Source organism: Nomascus leucogenys, chromosome 23 (genome assembly GCF_006542625.1).
Source record: "Nomascus leucogenys isolate Asia chromosome 23, Asia_NLE_v1, whole genome shotgun sequence".
Taxonomy (NCBI): Eukaryota; Metazoa; Chordata; class Mammalia; order Primates; family Hylobatidae; genus Nomascus; species Nomascus leucogenys.
This window is the reverse complement of record NC_044403.1, coordinates 7,084,034-7,102,729: the sequence shown is the minus strand read 5'-3', so window position 1 is coordinate 7,102,729 and position 18,696 is coordinate 7,084,034. Positions and strand designations below refer to the sequence as shown.

Genomic DNA, 18,696 nt, shown 5'->3' with positions numbered 1-18,696 from the left:
TCCCTAAGCTCTGTGATGCTATATTACATTCATAACTTAATGGTTTTTTTAAAAAAAGGTAGAATAAAAGGTTACAATTTCATTTCTAAAACTCTAGAGAAAATTTTAATAGTTTTAACAATGACAAATGAAGACAGAATATTTCCTATTTATGGAACCAGAAAGACATTTTACATTTTATATGGACCAAACTCCAGCTGGAACAGAGGTTAAAATATTAAGGAGTGGCCAATAGAATCTGGGTAGGGAAGTCTGGAAAAAGTTTGTGTGCACATGTTTTTTCTTTTTAAAGAGAAACAAGAAAAACATGTTTATATTTTCCAGGCCTTCCCATCATCATGATTATTTTATTAGAAAAGCAAATTATACATAAAACTACATGGATTTCAGTAAATTACACTAAAAATGTTTCATTATTGCCCTTCAAGTTTGGTCCCATCCATCATGCATCCTCCAAGTCTTAAAAATTCCCACCCATTTTGGCAGTATCAGTCTGGTTTCCTAGAAATTAATCAGATTTCTATCCTTTCACTGTTCACAGCACTCAACTCACTTACTATCCTGCCTTTTCTAGTCTACATCCTCAGTTTTTCCTTTTTGTTCTCATTTTCCCTATTTGGCAAATATTTATAGAGTACTTATGGACTAGGCACTCTAGTTGTTGGGCACAATGATCAAAACTGATACAAACAAATTCATAAAGGTTATCCAAGACTTCTGTAATTATCACTTAAATTTGCCCTTTGATATATTTTAGAAAATGTTCTAATAATCCTTACATCTACCTCCCATGACATGGGCCTTCCATCAAAACAGTATACAGAACCTTTAAAAGCCCTGGAAGAGACTGAAGCCATCAACTAGAGAAGCCTTCACGGTAAACTTTTCTTAACCTTCCCTTAACCTATCACCCAGGATGAGGATGAATCACAACTCAAAAATACTTGAAGAAACAAAACTTTGGAAAGACAGTACGGAAACACAGAACCATGGAAACTAAAATACATTGTTAAACAATTGATGACTTGACGAAATAAGTAGGGGGGTATTAAAAGCAGGTATCTCTGGGAGTATACTTTAACTGATTTTTTTTTGAGATGGAGTCTCACTCTGTCACCTAGGTGGAGTGCAGTGGCGCAATCTTAGCTCACTGAAATCTCCACCTCCCAGGTTCAAGCAATTCTCCTGCCTCAGCCTCCTGAGTACCTGGGATTACAGGCATGTGCCACCACGCCTGGCTAATTTTTGTATTTTTAGTAGAGACGGGGTTTCACTATGTTGCCCAGGCTAGTCTCGAACTCCTGACCTCAAGCAATCCGCCCGTCTCAGCCTCCCAAAGTACTGGGATAACAAGCATGCGCTACCCCACCTAGCTGATTTTTCTTCTTTTTACACATGTCCTTCTTTTTCTTTTTTTTTTTTTTTGAGACAGAGTCTCACTCTGTTGCCAGGCTGGAGTGCAGTGGCACGATCTCGGCTCACTGTAACCTCTGCCTCCCAGGTTCAAGCGATTCTCCTGCCTCAGCCTCACAAGTAGCTGGGACTACAGGTGCGCACCACCATGCCCAGCTAATTTTTTGTATTTTTAGTAGAGATTGGGTTTCACCATGTTGGCCAGGCTGGTCTCAATCTCTTGACTTTGTGATCTGCCCGCCTGGGCCTCCCAAAGTGCTGGGATTATAAGCATGAGCCACCATGCCACGCCAACTCTACATTTTAAATGTTTATAAAATAGGAACACACACTAGAAAAAAAAAGGGACAAAATGGGACATTCTCTCAACATTCTGTCACTGTTTTGCTTTCCCTTAAAATGGTAATATTTTTCTAGAAAATATATAATCCTTATAAAAGGTGCAAAATAAACAGAAAGTCAACTCTTCCAGCAAGTACACTGTACAGAAATCATCACTGCTAACAGCTGTGCTATATCTTTTAGGGCTTAGGCAGATATAAACATGCATATTTCCACATAGATGGAAAAAGATATAAATATGTTTGATATTGCCTATTTAACAGGTCTTATATATCTTTCCATAGCAACACAGATAATTCTAGCTTTACCATCTTAAAAGCTACAGAGTATTCCATTCTGGGTATGTACCATAATTATTCACCCAATCTCCTATTAATGAACATCTAGGCTGTTACCATTACAGCATGAATAATAAATTAATAAGAAATAAAAATAGTTCTGATTTTGTGGAAGACTATTCCAGAAAGTGTATGTGTCAGACAAAAAATCTATTTGAGAGAGTTTTTGCTGTGACAGTGTAACAGATGACCTTTGATCTTAAATGGTTAAACTGTACCTAAAAAGTCTTGTTCTAGTCTAAGATATCCAGAAATAAAAACAAACAGACCATGTGAGAATACATAATGATTAGGACCAAAAATTAATCTGCACTCTTTGCTTCTGAATTCTTCTTCAAGAAATATACCTGAATTTCAGGAATAATTATAACTTTCATCTGTTACTTCCTGGATTTCCCAAAAGCTACAGGAAAATGATGCCTCATCATCTTCCTTTCCTCAAATGCCTATAGTGCGAACCAGGCAGAAGCCAGATAATAAAAGGGAGGGACATTGTATACGTTATTTAAAACTTGGTCACTTGACAAAATAGGTAGGGGTATCAAGAGGAAGTATCTCTGGGGGTGTATTTTAAGTGATTTTTTTTCTTTTCATTACACATTTATTTTTTAAATTTTCTATAGTGACCATAAGGTGTCCTTTTCATAAGAAGTTATAATACAGTGATTATACACCCTGGCTATACATTACAATCATCTGGAGGGGATTGAAAAAAAAAAAAACAAAACACTGCTGCCTGGGACCCTCTCCAGATGAGTTAAATCAAAATCCCTGGGGCTAAGGCCTAGGTATCAATTAAAAAACAAATATTCATTAAATACTATGCAGAGAAATACACAAAGTTTACACACCCATGAATTAACCAGCACCTAAACAGCATTCTAGCATCTTAGTGGTCCCCCTGTGGCCCCTCCCAATCACCACATCTTCTTTCCTCCCCAGAGGGAAATAGGGTCCTAAGTTCAAATACTAGGAATTTAGTTGGGGGAATTCAATTGAATAGAATTTACAGCACAATTTTTGTGTGTTTGGCTTCTTTAAAATCAGCACTATGTTTGTGCAATTCATTCCAGCTGCTATAAGTAGCCATAACTCATTACCATTATTGTATACTTCATGAAATAACATGCCACAATGTATTTATCTGTTCTACTGTTAATAAACATCTGTATTTCTGGTTTCGAGTTATAAATAACTCTAAACATTTTCTGTGCATGTCTTTTGGTACATGCATATACACATTTCTGTTGGGTGGAACCTATGAGTAGAATTATCAGGTAATAGGGTATTCTCATCTTTAGTAGATACTGCCAGGCTTCCAACAATGTTTTGCCAATGTATACCCCATCAACTTACTGTAGGAAAGTGTTCCAATTGCCCAACAGTCTCACCAACACCTGGTATTATTCATTTATCTGCTGGGTATATAGTGGTATCTGACTGTGATTTTAATTTGCACTTCCCTAATTACTCATGGGTGTTAAGAACCCTTTGCTTTGCTTATTGGCTATTTGGATATCCTCTTTGTGAAAGAGTCTGTTCGAGTCTTTTACACATATTAAAAATGGAACTGTCTGTCCTTCTTCAATTTTAGGAGTTTTTAATACATCATAGACATGAGTATTCTGACCGATATGTTGCAAATATATTCTCCCACTCTTGTTGCTTGTCTTTTCGCTGTCACCTTTAGATTAACAGTTTTCATTTTAGCAGCCAATTTCTCAGGTTTTTCCTTTATGATTAGTCCTTTTTGTGTCATTTTAAAGAAATTTTTGTCAACATATACCAAGATGATGAAGATGCATTCCCATGTTAACTTCTAGAAATTTATCTTTCACATTTAGAGCTAAAAATCAATCTGATGTTGATTTTTATACATGGTGTAAGATAGAGGTCACAGTTCATTGTTTCATATGTTTATCTACTTGACAGCAACCTTCACTAAAAATACCACCCTGTAGGTACCGCATGTTCTCTCACTTATAAATGGGAGCTGTATAATGTGTACACATGGGCCCACACTGTGGACTGATAGACACTGAAGACTGAGGAAGGTGGGAGGGGGCCAAAGATGAGAAATTACTTAATGAGTACAATGTACATAATTCCAGTGATGGATACACTAAAAGCCCTGACTTCACCACTACATAATATATCCTATAACTACACTTGTGCTCCCTAAGTTTATACAAATAAAATAATTTAAAAATACCACCATCTCCCTACCCTACTGCTTTGCAGTTCCACCTTTCACGTAAGTCAAGTGAACATACATGTTTGCTTCTGGAGTCTCAATTGTATTCTACTGGCTTATTTGTCTAGCTATAGACACCAATCCTAACACAAATATTACAACTCTCTTAACTCCTGCTCCAAATTTGTTCTTCCTCCTCAAATTTATCTTGACTATTTCTGATCCTTTTCATTTCCATATAAGTTTTAGAAATCAGCCTATCAATATCCACAAAAAAAAAAAACCTGCTGGGATTTTGATTGGGATGGCCCTGAATATATACATTAATTTAGGGAGAAATGATACCTTTAAAAATATCTCCATCGTTAGAATTTTGTAATCTATGAATTTGCAATATTCCTCTATTTCTTTAGTCTCTCAATTTATCTAAAGAATGTTGAGATGTATTATGTCATTTTCTCTGTAGAGGTCTTTACATATCCCATGATAATCATCCCAGAATACGTAATGTTTCTTGAGGCTATTTTAAATGTACTTTTTCTTTTCTTTAATTTTATTTCTTAACGTTTTGTAGAGATGAGGTCTTGCTATGTTGATGAGACTGGTCTTAAGCTCTTGGCCCCAACAGATCCTCCCCCACTCAGTCTTCCAAAGTGCTGGGATTACACACTGAACCACAGCACCTGGCCCTGCTTTTTCTTTTAAATGTCTATTTCTAGCTGTCTCTTCACCGATATACCTTTTATAAAAAGTTCTCCATGTAATTCTAATGTTTAGCCGGGTTTGAGAACTCCTAACATAGTGTTTGATAAACAAGCAAAGGATAAATATGTACTTTTTTCCCAGTCTTAGTTATCTTTAACCTAACATCTGTGTGAAAATACTTTGGCAGTGTAACCTTGGCAATCCGACATCCATTGTACAATTTTTTTCAGAAGATTGCTTTAACCAAACTAGTTGTGGTTTGATTCCTGGCTGTGCAGGATTTTGTCATTTTTGATGTTCCAGTGTCTAACACAGTATAGTCACCTAACTGGCATAAGTAAATGTTTGTTAAATGATGGCTGAACTATGTGACCTCAGGCAAGTAATGTATTTCCTCTGGGCTTCAGTTCCCTCAAAGTAAAATTGAGGTAACTGTGCTGCCATCAGTTGGCTGCTGAAAGTATCAAACAAATGGGAAACAACTTTTAAACCGCCCAAGGCTACACAATAAAGTATCATTTACTAACTTCCATTAGCTTTCCTGTGCTTCACAGGTTCATTTCCTTATTGAAAGAAAAGAAAAGAAAAGAAAAGAAAAGAAAAGAAAAGAAAAGAAAAGAAAGAGAGAGAGAGAATCAGGCACTCAGAGCAGCCCTACAAATAAATTAGTGGGAAGAAAGGGACTAACGTACAGGGCATTCACAGAAATTCCAGGCACATCATAAGCATTACGTTGAGAAAGAGACTTCCACAGAGTGACAACAAAAGACACTGAAGGTCAAGACAACTTAAACAGCTCAGTCTGGTAGAAACTCATTTAATTTCTGCTCATAAAAACAGATTTAGCAAAAGAAGACACATAAGATATCCTGAAGAAGCTAACAGGAATTTAACTTCACCTCTAAGGCATATGGAAAAGGATTTATTAGAGGCATTTTATGAGGCATAATTAGATCTTATGACTTGGAGAGTAGGAGGAAAAAAGACAGCACATCAAAAGATATTACAAAGCAAATGGCTAACATCAAGTTGGGGCACTTACACTAGCTTTCCTCTAAAAAGAAATGGCTTTTTTTTTTTGCCATCTGACCTATAGAAGGGACTTGAAACAATTTTTCACGCCCATCTTCCATTCTTACTCAGAATCACTTTTTCTTTCCAATAATTCCACTTTAAAAAGAGCTGCCCAATCCTAATCTTTTCCTTTTTCTTTCCGAATCAGATCCTAATCTGGCAATCATAAAAATTTCCAACTATTTTACTAAAATTTACTTCTACTGTTTGAGTTTCAACACAACAACCAAATTCTAAGAGAAATCTATCATAGCCTAGTCTTTATAATTCTCATCACATTAAAAACAAAAATGGTTCAGCTACTTGAGTTGGTCAGCAGTCAACTATCCCTCCCAATTTCTCATTGTTATCTTCTTACAAATGTTCAATAGCCCTAAAGGTTGAAAGGAAACACAAAAATGAACATATTAGCTTCACACACTTTTTAGAGAAAGACAGCACTTGCAACTAACCACAAATGGCCTGCTACCTTGGTAAAGCACCATCAATAGCATGAAGACTGAAAGGCCCAAATGATGCCGTGCTCAAGTCCAATTACTATGAAATTCCACGGGAGTTACTGGATATGAATCCAAACAAACGAAAGATGTTAAAGGCAGCAGTGAACTGGGACTCCAAGAGAAGGGATAACTGCTCAAAAGTATGATCCATCTCATGTGCCTACTGGTCACAGAAAGCACTCCTCAGACATTCTAGGAACTCCATCTGCCACGTTCCGAGATTTATTTAGCATTCAGTCCACTACAGAAGTCATGCAAGTTAGCTCATCCTGCCAAAGATGGGTAAATCCTCCTAAATTACAGCAGATGCTCAATTTCTTCAGTTTGTATGGTTAGCAGAATCATCATCATCAAATACCAATCCAGCCATTTCCTAGGAGGTTTATGCAAATCCTGAACTACATCCTTCTACCTTTTTTTTTTTTTTTTTTTTTGAGACGGAGTCTCGCTCTGTCGCCCAGGCTGTAGTGCAGCGGCGTGATCTCGGCTTACTGCAAGCTCTGCCTCCCAGGTTCACGCCATTCTCCTGCCTCAGCCTCCCGAGTAGCTGGGACTACAGGTGCCCGCCACCACGCCCGGCTAATTTTTTTGTATTTTTAGCAGAGACGGGGTTTCACCGTGTTAGCCAGGGTGGTCTCGATCTCCTGACCTCATGATCCACCCGCCTCGGCCTCCCAAAGTGCTGGGATTACAGGCATGAGCCACCGCGCCCGGCCCATCCTTCTACCTTTCTATACTGATTTTTAGCTGATAGATGTGGAGAATATGAGCTTTTATTATCACTCAGTAGTTAAGTCCCCACATTGTCCCTCTTCTGCACAGAATGACAATACCAATGCAAGGCAAAAAGAATAACGTTGAGGAATATCAGTGCTATAATCATAACAAAGAGGCAAAAAAGTGTCTGAAAAAATTAATTTCTCAACTTATTTATATTTTTTAACTTTTGTATAAAAATTTCTAGGTATTAAATACTAACACCAACTAGAAAGAAAAAGTTCTGGATGCCTGCTCTCCTGACTCAGGGGCTGGCCTTGATCAACTAAAAACTCTAATATCTCAAATTCTTCACCTGTTAAAATGGAGATAGCATCACTTCTACCTCCATCATAAGGCTATTTTGAAGAATGAGGGTTCAAAGAAGGATTAAGTACAAAGCACCATGCCATGTAAGATATTCTTATTGGAAGACAGCTTTACTGAAGTGGAAGGACTATGAAATTTGCAGGGAGACTTACCTGGGGGTTCAAGTCCTATCTGTAACCCTAGCAGCTGTTCATTTGTTCCTCTGACAAGGGAGGAAGATCACTACATTGCAGGGTAGTGGGGATTAAATAACACTGCACATAGAAAGCACCTGGCACACACTATACACAGTGAATGTTAGTGCCCTATTATAAGCAAGGTTTTTCTGCAAAACAAAAATTGCCCTTTTCAGCTTTGGCCTCAGTCCTATACAAAGATCCTAGAATTCAGTTTGCACAAGGGCTTTTCAAAGATAAGTGCATAGGAACGCAATCACATTATTCAGAAAATATTATGTTTCAGAACTGCAACTAGTCTATTAACCTCAAAACAAAACAGAATGTGTTTAATTTCATGGAAAAGCACATGATGATCCGCCTGGCACAACTAGTGCCTTTTACATTTTATATTAACAAACCATGAGCTGTTGCCTAAGCCCATTCACCAAGCACAAGACCTACAATCTAACATCCCATTCTGAGTTCTCACTGAGATGAACAAGAGTTACCTGAAATCGGCTGGGTGCGGTGGCTCACGCCTGTAATCCCAGCACTCTGGGAGGCCAAGGCGGGCAGATCACGAGGTCAGGAGTTCGAGACCAGCCTGAACAACATGGTGAAACCCCCATCTGTACTAAAAATAGAAAAACTAACTGGGTGTGGTGGCGGGCGCCTGTAATCCCAGCTACTCTGGAGGCTGAGGCAGGAGAACCGCTTGAACCCGGGAGGCGGAGGTTGCAGTCAGCCAAGATCATGCCACTGCACTCCAGCCTAGGCCACAGAGCAAGACTCCATCAAAAAAAAAAAAAAAAAAAAAAAGTCACCTGAAATCATCAAAAATGGTGTACTCATAGGGAGCTAAGCCCGGGCATGTTTCTTCTTGGCTCCCACAGGTGAATTTGAAGTGGCAATAGAACCTCGTTGATTCTTGTTTTTCTCATTTTAGTTTTACTCTCTATTAAATTGTTATTTTTTACAGTTCATTTATGGATGACAAGTTATTTCCTGTTGGTAGCTGCAATGATTGGGAATTTTGTGATCTCTGTAAACGAATTAATATCTCATAGAGATCTATTTCCCGTTGGATATGAGACAACAGAGAACACAGTTTTTGTCCATTTGTCTTTTTTAAGGTCAAATCGATTAGAAATTTCTTGCCCCCAAGTAAGGAGAACAACTCTGATACCTGGACTGGCAAGCTTTTGTGTTTCTGTGTTTTTCATTTGTGGCTGAACTTGTAGAATTGAGGGTATACACACTCTATCTGTATGTCTATGTATCTGTAATTCAGAAAGTCCTTTATTTCTCATCGTGAGTATGGAATGTTTTCCCGTCTCTAGACGGTATTAATAAATTAGATGGTAAAGGCTCTTTAAAAATAAATAAATAAAGCCCCATTCTGGGTTCATTTTTCCTCTCAAACTCTGTAGAACATAACCAATTTGAAAAGCCTCTAGATGTGGGGGTGTAAAAACTCCATGCAGCTTGAGAGCCATCAGTCATTAAGCCGCTAGTTCCACCCCAGGTCTTGCTGTCCAGAAGCTCAGAGAGTCCACTGGAGAGCAAAGAGGCGCCTTAGTAAGTTAAATTAAAGCCACAGACATGGCTGCTCCCCAAGGGAGATAATACTGTGTTAAAAAAAGAGAATTATTTATCTCTTCCCATTTCCTCCGCTAAATGAGGAGGTTAATAGTAAGGCCTCCTTAGCCATGAGTGTTTCCACTGCTAGGCTGACAGACCCTGGGCGGATTCTGACCTTGCAAGAAATGCAAAAGCAACTTTGGGTTGCAGAAGCCAGACGCCCCGACCTTACCCTCGCTGGAGTTCCCGAAGACCTCGGCCGCACCAGCCACCCAGTGTTCGGATGCCAGCACCGCTACGACCAGCAGCTGCAGGAACCCCATTGCTTCCTGGGCCGGGCTGGGCCCACGCCAGGGCTGGGGAGGGGTGCGGGCGTGCGCGCCGGGGCCCCGCAGCCTCGCCCACGCTATCCCGGGGCGCCCCCATCGGGCGCCATCGCCCGCCAGGTGCAGACGCCTCGCACCTGCCAGCTCCGCAACCGCCGGCGCGCGCGCCCCGCCGAACTCCTAGCCCCAGCGAGAGGTTTCCTCTTCCGGCACCTGACCCCCAACGCGCGTTCCCGCGCCTCCTCCCGGGATCTCGCTGCGTCACCGCGGCGGGTCTCTGGGCGCGGGCGCCGCTGGGGCGTTTCCAGGCAGCGCGCGCCTCCTGCCGGCGCGCGGGGAACACGCAGCCCGCGGCGCTCCCGGGAGCCCCCAGGAAGTCCTGGCTTGAGGCCGGGTCTTCCCACTTTTATCTCACCAAGTAGGCAAACCACTGTGAAAGTACAAAATAACTTTCTGTTGCGGAATAACGTCGCCAGGCTCCTGTTTCCGTGTTTAACGGCCCTTTACAACAACAAAAAAGAGGAATCGGTTACGAAAAACACAATTGAAGGTTATTTTCCCGGTAGCAATTGTCTTCGCTGCTGAGGCTTATGTTAGTATAAAAACGCCAGGAGAATGCTGTTTGTGCAGTGGTTACCGCACTAGTCATAAGCACTACATTTAAAAATAGTTTCGTTTTCTCTAAGCGAAATATCCTCGAAGACACGGCCTTGGTCTGAACTTCCTCACAAGTCTCATACCTGAGTGCTGTTTAAGGGACAGTAGTCCATGTGACAGATGATGTGGAATTAGACACATAGACTTAACATTATTTGGGGAGGATTGTCTTACTTTCCTTCCCTGGTTTTAATTTTTTTCACTTATATATTTTGATGAGCAATTTATAGCTTGGAAATTACATGTTCAGTTAATCCACTACTAAGCTAACAATATATAGCTGTGACCATAATGTGAAGAAGTGTTAAAGACAAAATTATTCAATGATACTTGTTAAAGCACAGAATGAAGACTATTGAGGACCGTCTCAATTGGCATAGGGGCCACTGCAACTGGGTCTTGCAGTGGGGAAGAGGGACTGGGCTCGACTCTGAATACAGCATGGGCAAGAGGGAATTTATAGCCAACCAGCAGTATGCAGTTCAGTGGATGGAAAATTACTAACAGGAAACATCAGAGGTAAGGGGCATTTGGTGAAACTGAACTAACAGGACTCCTCCTGAAGACAGAACATCACCTGGGGGATGGTGGAGGGTGAGGAAACTGATTAGATATGGAGGAAAGGGAGTTCTTCGCTGAAACTGGATTTTTACGAAGAAGTGCACAGATGGATCTAGCAGAAGATTCAGAAGCCGTACTAAAGTTTGGCCAAGCAAAATAATCTTTGTCATAGGCACAATTCCTTCTCTGCTCTCCCACTGCCTGATCCAAATTTTCACACCTTTGGTAGCACTATTTCTGTAGTGCTTATTCACTCTCCCACATGCCCCTATTCCTATAACCCTCAGTAGATGAAATCCAAGGAAGATGAAAGGAACAATTATGATAAGGGTAGCATCTGAATCAGTGGATGGATTATTCAATAAATTGTGTTCTTACTGATTAGCTGCACTATGGGCAGAGAGAATCAGAACTCTATCTCACACTAATTGTGAAAACAAATCCCAAAGTAATAAAACCATAAAAGAGCTAGCAGAAGAGGGCTCTCTTTTTTTTTTAATAAATTGATCTCAAAATGGGAGGAGCTTTATAAGAAGCAAAACAGCAAAGGAAACAACCATAAAGGAAAAGATTGGTAGACTTGGCTACATAAATACTTTTTACATAAATATTTAAATTTTATTAAAGTAAACACACAAACAATATGAAAAGGCAAGTTAATGACCAAAAAATAAAAATTAGCAAAGGACATGAATGGGGAATTTCACCCAAAAAAAGAAATACAAATTATCAGTAAATACATGAAAAAAGTTCAACCTCACTAGTAAACAAACAAAAAAATCAAATTAACAAACTAAGATGTAAATATTTTAAAAGTATAAGAACATCCAGTGTGGATAAAAGAGCTAAGGAGGCATTCTTAGGTAGGGATACTGGGAATATACACTTTAATAAAGTAATCTGCATCAAAAATGTTTAAAATCTTATTGTAGATTTGCTATAATCCACTTTCAGATTTAAGTACATAATTACATACACATATAAAAATTAGTATAAGCTGGGGGAAGTGGTATATACCTATAGTCCCAGATACTCAGGAGGCCGAGGCAGGAGGATTACTTGAGCCCAGGAGTTCAAGGGGGCAGTGCTGTATGATTGCACCTGTGAATAGCCACTGCCCTCCAGCCTGGACAACATAGTGAGACCCCATCTCTTAAAAAAATTAGTGTACAAAACTATTCATAGAGTATTATTTAGAGTAGCAAAAACATCAAAAACAACCTAAATGCCCAACGATTAGGAGTTAAATAACCTATGATACAGCTTTATAATACGATCCTGTGCAGTCCTTCATTTATATTCTGATTGAAGTCTTTATGAAAAGGCAACTTATGATGCAATAAGTATGTATAGTACATGGCTTTTGTTTTTTTTTTTTAACATACATCTTTTATTGACTCAGAGGAATGGATACACTTTTGTTGTTTGTTTGTTTGTTTGTTTAAATGGAGTCTTGCTCTGTCGCCCAGGCTAGAGTGCAGTGGTGCAATCTTGGCTCACTGCAACCTCTGCCTCACGGGTTCAAGCAATTCTCCTGCCTCCACCTCCCAAGTAGCTGGGATTATAGGCACATGCCACCATGCCCGGTTAATTTTTGTTCTTTTTAGTAGAGATGGGGTTTCACCACGTTGGCCGGACTGGTTTCGAAATCCTGACCTTGTGATCTGCCCACCTCGGCCTCCCAAAGTGCTGGGATTACAGGCGTGAGCCACCACACCCGGCCCGTAATTTTTTTTAAGAGACAAGATCTCACTATGTTACCCAGGCTGGCCTCAAACTCCCAGATGTAAGAATTAAAGAAAGAGGAAAGAAACAGGAAAGGTGGCTTAGAAGTCAAGGACAAGTTTATTTTAGAGAAAACAAACCTGAAAGGGGCTTCTGGCCAGTTAGATTAGAGGCACACTCTCTTACGGACTAATAAGAGTTTTTAAGGATTTAGGGTGGGAGAGTTTATCAGAGGCTTGGACTGCTTCTGTGTCTGTTGTGCTTATCTGGGAGGGAGAGTTGTGTGTCTGTTCCCATACATCTTTTTGCAGCTGCAGGCATACACCCGAGTCTGCTTTTAGCTTACCTATCTTAGTGCACCTGAAGGGAAAGGAGTGTGCTTATTAAGGCCCACTGTTTTACTGGCGCCCATTGCATGAGGGTGAAGTTTGGCAGTTACCCAAGAGACTTTCCCCTCACCTCCCTTTGTGCCTGCGCTGCCTTATCTGTGTTTTACTGTCTGCTCTTTCTGGCTGCTTATAGCTAGAAGAGAAGTGGTTTCCTTGAAATGCATGAGGCTAGAAAGGGAGCTGGAACTTAAAGTGGCGGTGTTTGTCCAAGATGAGGTGCTCCTGGTCTGTCACCAGACTCAAGCAATCCTGCCACCTCAGCCTTCAGACTAACTGGGACTACAGGCTCACACCACTGTGCCTGCCTTGTTTTCTTTGTAGTATGCATTCCTGGTTATGTGCATAGAAAAAAAGGTTGAAAAATATATGCCAAAATGTTTAAAATAGTTATCTTTAGGTGGTTAAATTAAGAATGATTTTCTTTGCACATTTCTGTGTAAAAGTTCTACATTGAAGTGTACCATTTTTGAATAAGAAATTATGATTTTGTAAAAGATACATATAATTTTAAAGGTTTTCTTGTAAAAGCGTTCAAGATATAAGTCCATCTTCCCGAGTATGACACATAAATGCTTTTTGTGATGCAACTCCTGCTCACCTCCCTAGGTTCTTGCTGCAACTAAAATCAGACCTCTACATGCTGGCCACATTGAATTAATTTCAATTTCCTGAAGTGAGCCTGTTCTCTCTCCTCCATACCTTTGCATCGCAGTTCCCCAGGCCTGCAGTTGCCTGTGCATGCATGAAAGTTGATGACAGATGTGTCAGCAATCAGAACAGGGCCTCATTACCTTGGCTTCTAAGTACAGTATTGTGACAGCTTGGGAGGATGATTGGCTGGGGTTCCATGCTCATGTCAGAGTTCCACTGGAGAGCTGAGAAGCAAACAAGCTTAGCAGCTTTGCAGATTAGTTCATTTTTCCTATGTATTGAAAGGAAATGCAGAAACTGAAAAGATTCCCAAATCCAAGATATGCATAATTAGAGCCTTAAAGTCTGTTTAGGCCAGGCGCAGTGGCTCACACCTGTAATCCCAGTACTTTAGCAGGCCAAGGCAGGAGGATCTCTGGAGACCAGGAGTTCAAGACCAGCCTGGGCAACATAGTGAGATCCCCATTCTTACAAAAAAACAAAAAAACAAAAAAACAGGAAAAAAAATTAGCTGGGCATGGTGGGGCACATCTGTAGTCCTAGATACTCAGGTGGCTGAGGGTGGAGAATTGTTCGAGCCTAGGAGTTTGAGTTTGCAGCGAGCCATGATTATGCTACTGTACTCCAGCCTGGGTGACAGAGCAAGACCCTGTATCTAATAAAACAAAAGTCTGTTAAAATTTAGAAAAGGAAGGAAGGGCAGGAGGGAGAGAAGGAGGAAGGGAAAAAACTTACCCTAGCTTTTTAAATAAAACCTAAGATACCGGCCGGGCGCGGTGGCTCATGCCTGTAATCCCAGCACTTTGGGAGGCCGAGACAGGTGGATCACGAGGTCAGGAGATCGAGACCATCCTGGCTAACACGGTGAAACTCCATGTCTACTAAAAAAAATAAAAAAAATTAGCCGGGCATGGTGGCAGGCGCCTGTAGTCCCAGCTACTTGGGAGGCTGAGGCAGGAGAATGGCGTGAACCCGGGAGGCAGAGCTTGCAGTGAGCCGAGATCATGCCACTGCACTCCAGGCTGGGTGACAGAGTGAGACTCCATCTCAAATAAATAAATAAATAAATAAATAAAACCTAAGATACCTTAAATGGAGCTGGGAGCAGGGATCCAGGGAAAAGGCAGGATTGAACCTTTGTGAAATTTGCCCATTCATTCTTTCCCACTCTAATCTCACCTTCATCCTGTATTTTTTAATTCTTATGCTCTTTTGTGGGTAGTAATTTACATTCTTTGACTGTTCATTAAGTTAAATTCAATAAATGCTTGTTTAGTAGCTATTATATGGAAATTATTATGCTAGGAAACTCATTCATTTGGTTGATAAATATGTGCCAGGCTAAATGTTAGGTGCTAGGTACTGGAAATATGGAAACAGAATATGTTTTCTGCCTGCAAGTAGCCCATGGACTGGTGGGTGAATTAGCGTGATGTACAAATAATTACACCTCAGTATGCTAAGTGCAATAACAGAAGTGTAAGGAACAATTGTGTTAAAGATTGGGAGCATTTAACTTTCAGAATTCAGGAAAGGCTTTTATAAAGAGATGTTTAAAATAAGATTTTTTTCACTAGTACAGTGGTAAGTAAGAAAAAAAAATAATAGGCCAGGCACAGTGGCTGACACCTGTAATCCTAGTACTTTGGGAGGCCAAGGCAGGTGGATCACCTGAGGTCAGGAGTTTGAGACCAGCCTGGCCAACACAGCAAAACCCCATCTCTACACAAATACAAAAAACTTACCCAGGTGTGGTGGCGGGCACCTGTAACCCCAGCTACTCTGGAGGCTGAGGTAGGAGAATCACTAGAACCCTGGGGGCGGAGGTTGCAGTGAGCTGAGATCGCGCTACTGCATTCCAGCCTGGGTGACAGAATGAGATTCTGTCTCAAATAAATAAATAAATAATAAAATAAGGTTTGAGTACTGTGTGGACAATCACCAAGGGAGCAAAGTGGAGATGTGGATGGAAGTGTGGACATTTCATACAAGGAAGAAAGAATTATAGGTGTTTTTATATGGTGTGCATTTTTGTAAAACAGCATAATATGTTTAGGGAATTTCAAAGAGTGTGGTATAGAAAAATGCTTATTTATAGTTATTCATCCCAGCACTAGGAACAGTTTAGATATTTAATAAATTGCAACTGTGAGTATAAAGGTATTTAAAAATTGTTAAAGGTGTTTTTCTGAAAAAATAGTTGCTACAGTCATAAAAACCAAAGCATTTACAAGACTGAGTGGCTCACTGCTGAAGCTGGTGAAGGGTGTGCAAGGGTTCACTATACTCTCTACTTTTCTTTTTTTTTTTTTTTTTTTTGAGACAGAGTCTCGCTCTGTCGCCCAGGCTGGAGTGCAGTGGCGCGATCTCGGCTCACTGCAAGCTCCGCCTCCCAGGTTCATGCCATTCTCCTGACTCAGCCTCTCCGAGTAGCTGGGACTACAGGCGCCCGCCACCACGCCTGGCTAATTTTTTGTATTTTTTAGTACAGACGGGGTTTCACCGTGGTCTTGATCTCCTGACCTCGTGATCCACCCGCCTCGGCCTCCCAAAGTGCAGGGATTACAAGTGTGAGCCACCACGCCCGGCCTACTCTCTACTTTTCTATATCTTTGAAACTTTTAATAGTATAAAGTTTCAAAGAAAGTACTCACCAAAACTGTGTGTTTAAAATATGAGATCTGTAATACTGGCTTCCTGCTCCTAAAACCATATAATCCAGTTGGCGATGCAAGAGAAGCAAATGAAAAAGCAAATGAGAACGTGTCCAAATCATGAAAGGAAGAAAGGAGAGGTCCCTATGGACTCTAGCAATTCATAAAATTTATATGAGAAGTGTAAAACTTAAAAAGGTAGGGTAAGGATTAAATAGCAGGAAAGAAATTGCTTTGGGAAAGGTAAAGAATGAGGAAAGAGCTAGACCAGTGGTTCTCAATTGGGGGCAATTTTGCCCCCCAGAAACAGTTGGGACTATCTGGAGATACTTTATGTTGGCATAAATGGAATGGGGGGATGCTACTGGCATCTCAGGGGTAGAGGACAGGGATGCTCTAAACATCCTACGATGCACAGGTCAGCATCCCACAACAAAGAATAATCTAGCCTGAAAAGTCAAGAGTGCGGCCATTGAGAAATCCTGAGCTAGATGCACAGACTATATTTGGCAGGTGGGTTATTCTTGAAGTCTACAGCTTCAAGAGCTTCATAAACCCCTTTTCAAATGTAGGCTAAGTTGAGAGTCTGGTCTGGGGAAAGGGTCCACAGCTTTTACCTGATTCTTAAAAAGATCCGTGGCCGAAAGAGGCTGAAGAACCAGGGAAACAAAGGAGTCAGGGGCCTTGGCTGAAATAGATTATTTCACTCAGAAAATTATCAAGAGTTGAGGCTGGGTCTGTTTGCTGGAGCCAGATTATAGTAAATCTTGAAAACCAGGCAGAGATAATTGGACATCAACCTGAGGTCTCTGTGGAGGCATGGAAGACCTATTAGGAAGATAATGGCAGGACAAAAACTGTGTCACAATATGAGTTGTCTTGAAGTGGCTTCTCTACTTCAAGTGCCCAAGTTCCCTTCAATCAGGCTGCGAACTTAGTATTCTTATGGAGTGGACTAAACTATATCCAATTAGTCACCAATCCATATTAATTTTTTTTCTCAAAAATGTATTTTAGTCTTTCTTTCCTCACTTATCAGGGTCAACACCCTATTCTAGGCCCAGCTCATCTTAATCTTGGACAACTGCAAAACCTTCCTTAGTGAGTCCTTGGCTTACTCATCTTTGCAAACTGAGCACTGGATATACTTCCTGGCATGTGGCAGGCATTCAGTAAGGTACACTCTCAAGTGAGGGTGGGAGGAGAAGGTTGTAGATTCCCCCCAAGTTACAGTGAAAACAAATTATAGAGTGATTTCTCATTAGTCCCATTATGGGGAGCATGCCTCATCCACGTCCTTAATGAGGCTCCAGTAAGTCTGTAGACTGTTTGGGGATGAGGGTAGGGCATGGGTGTGAAGCAGAAGTGGTGCTTCCCAGCAAGTGTTGGGATAAATCCAACAAGCTGAGTTCCCCAGGGACTGTGTCCTCCACCTTCTCCGCAGCCACAGGAAGGTAATAACGGATAATCAGCCTGAGAAAGAGGATATGAGAGTTTGTTTGAAGTCTACAAACCTGTTATTTGCCAATTCCAAACTCATTTCTTACCAGACTATCCTCAAGCTAAATTTCCATAAATACCAAGTTTCGATTATCACTCTTCACACTTAAACTTTCAATAAGTCCCAACTCTAAATCTAAATTGTGCAGCTAATTTTTCTTGGCCAAGCACGGTGGCTCACGCCTGTAATCCCAGCACTTCGGGAGGCCGAGGCGGGCGGATCAAGAGGTCAGGAGTTGGAGACCATCCTGGCTAACGTGGTGAAACCCCGTCTCTACTAAAAATACAAAAAAAAAAAAAAAAAAAAAAGCCGGGCGTGGTGCGAGCGCCTGGAGTCCCGGCTACTCCGGAGGCTGAGGCAGGAGAATGGCGTGAACCCGGGAGGCGGAGCTGGTAGTGAACCTAGATCGCGCCACTGCTCTCCAGCCTGGGCGACAGAGCGAGACTCCGTCTCAAATAAATAAATAAATAAATAAATAAATAAATAAATAAATAATATATCTACTCTTCAATTTGGTCAATAAATAAACACGAGAGGGTAGGAGAAACCACTAAAAAAAAAAAAAAAAAGAAAATCCCCACAGAATCCAACAATCTCTGAAGCCTTTAACACCTAACAACCCCAAGGGGAGTATTTCATCCCTTGGACTGTATTTCAAAGCGATTGGAACCCAGACCATTCCCCCAGTTACTCAAAAGATCCAGCCTGTCCTCAGGTGTAGCCCGCTCTGGAAAGGCCGCCTCGGGAGTACCACCCACTCCTGACGGGGCGGGGAGTTCTCTCCGACCCCACCCCTTCCAAGGACGCAGCCCTGTGATTGGCCATGACGCGTGCCAGAGCT

The 18,696-nt window shown here is 41.0% G+C and overlaps 1 protein-coding gene across 3 annotated transcripts in view; it reads right to left on the bottom strand.

Moving 5' to 3' along the window:
- Nucleotides 1-10,036, bottom strand: part of TM7SF3 (transmembrane 7 superfamily member 3) — a 53,188-nt gene extending 43,152 nt beyond the window's left edge. For all 3 annotated transcript variants that reach the window (XM_030804342.1, XM_003265629.4, XM_030804343.1), the window contains exon 1: nucleotides 9,624-10,036. In XM_030804342.1, coding sequence (XP_030660202.1) covers nucleotides 9,624-9,714 — 91 coding nt within the window. In that variant the 5' untranslated portion in view covers nucleotides 9,715-10,036. The remainder of the gene's footprint in view (nucleotides 1-9,623) is intronic.
- Nucleotides 10,037-18,696: the final 8,660 nt, after the last annotated feature.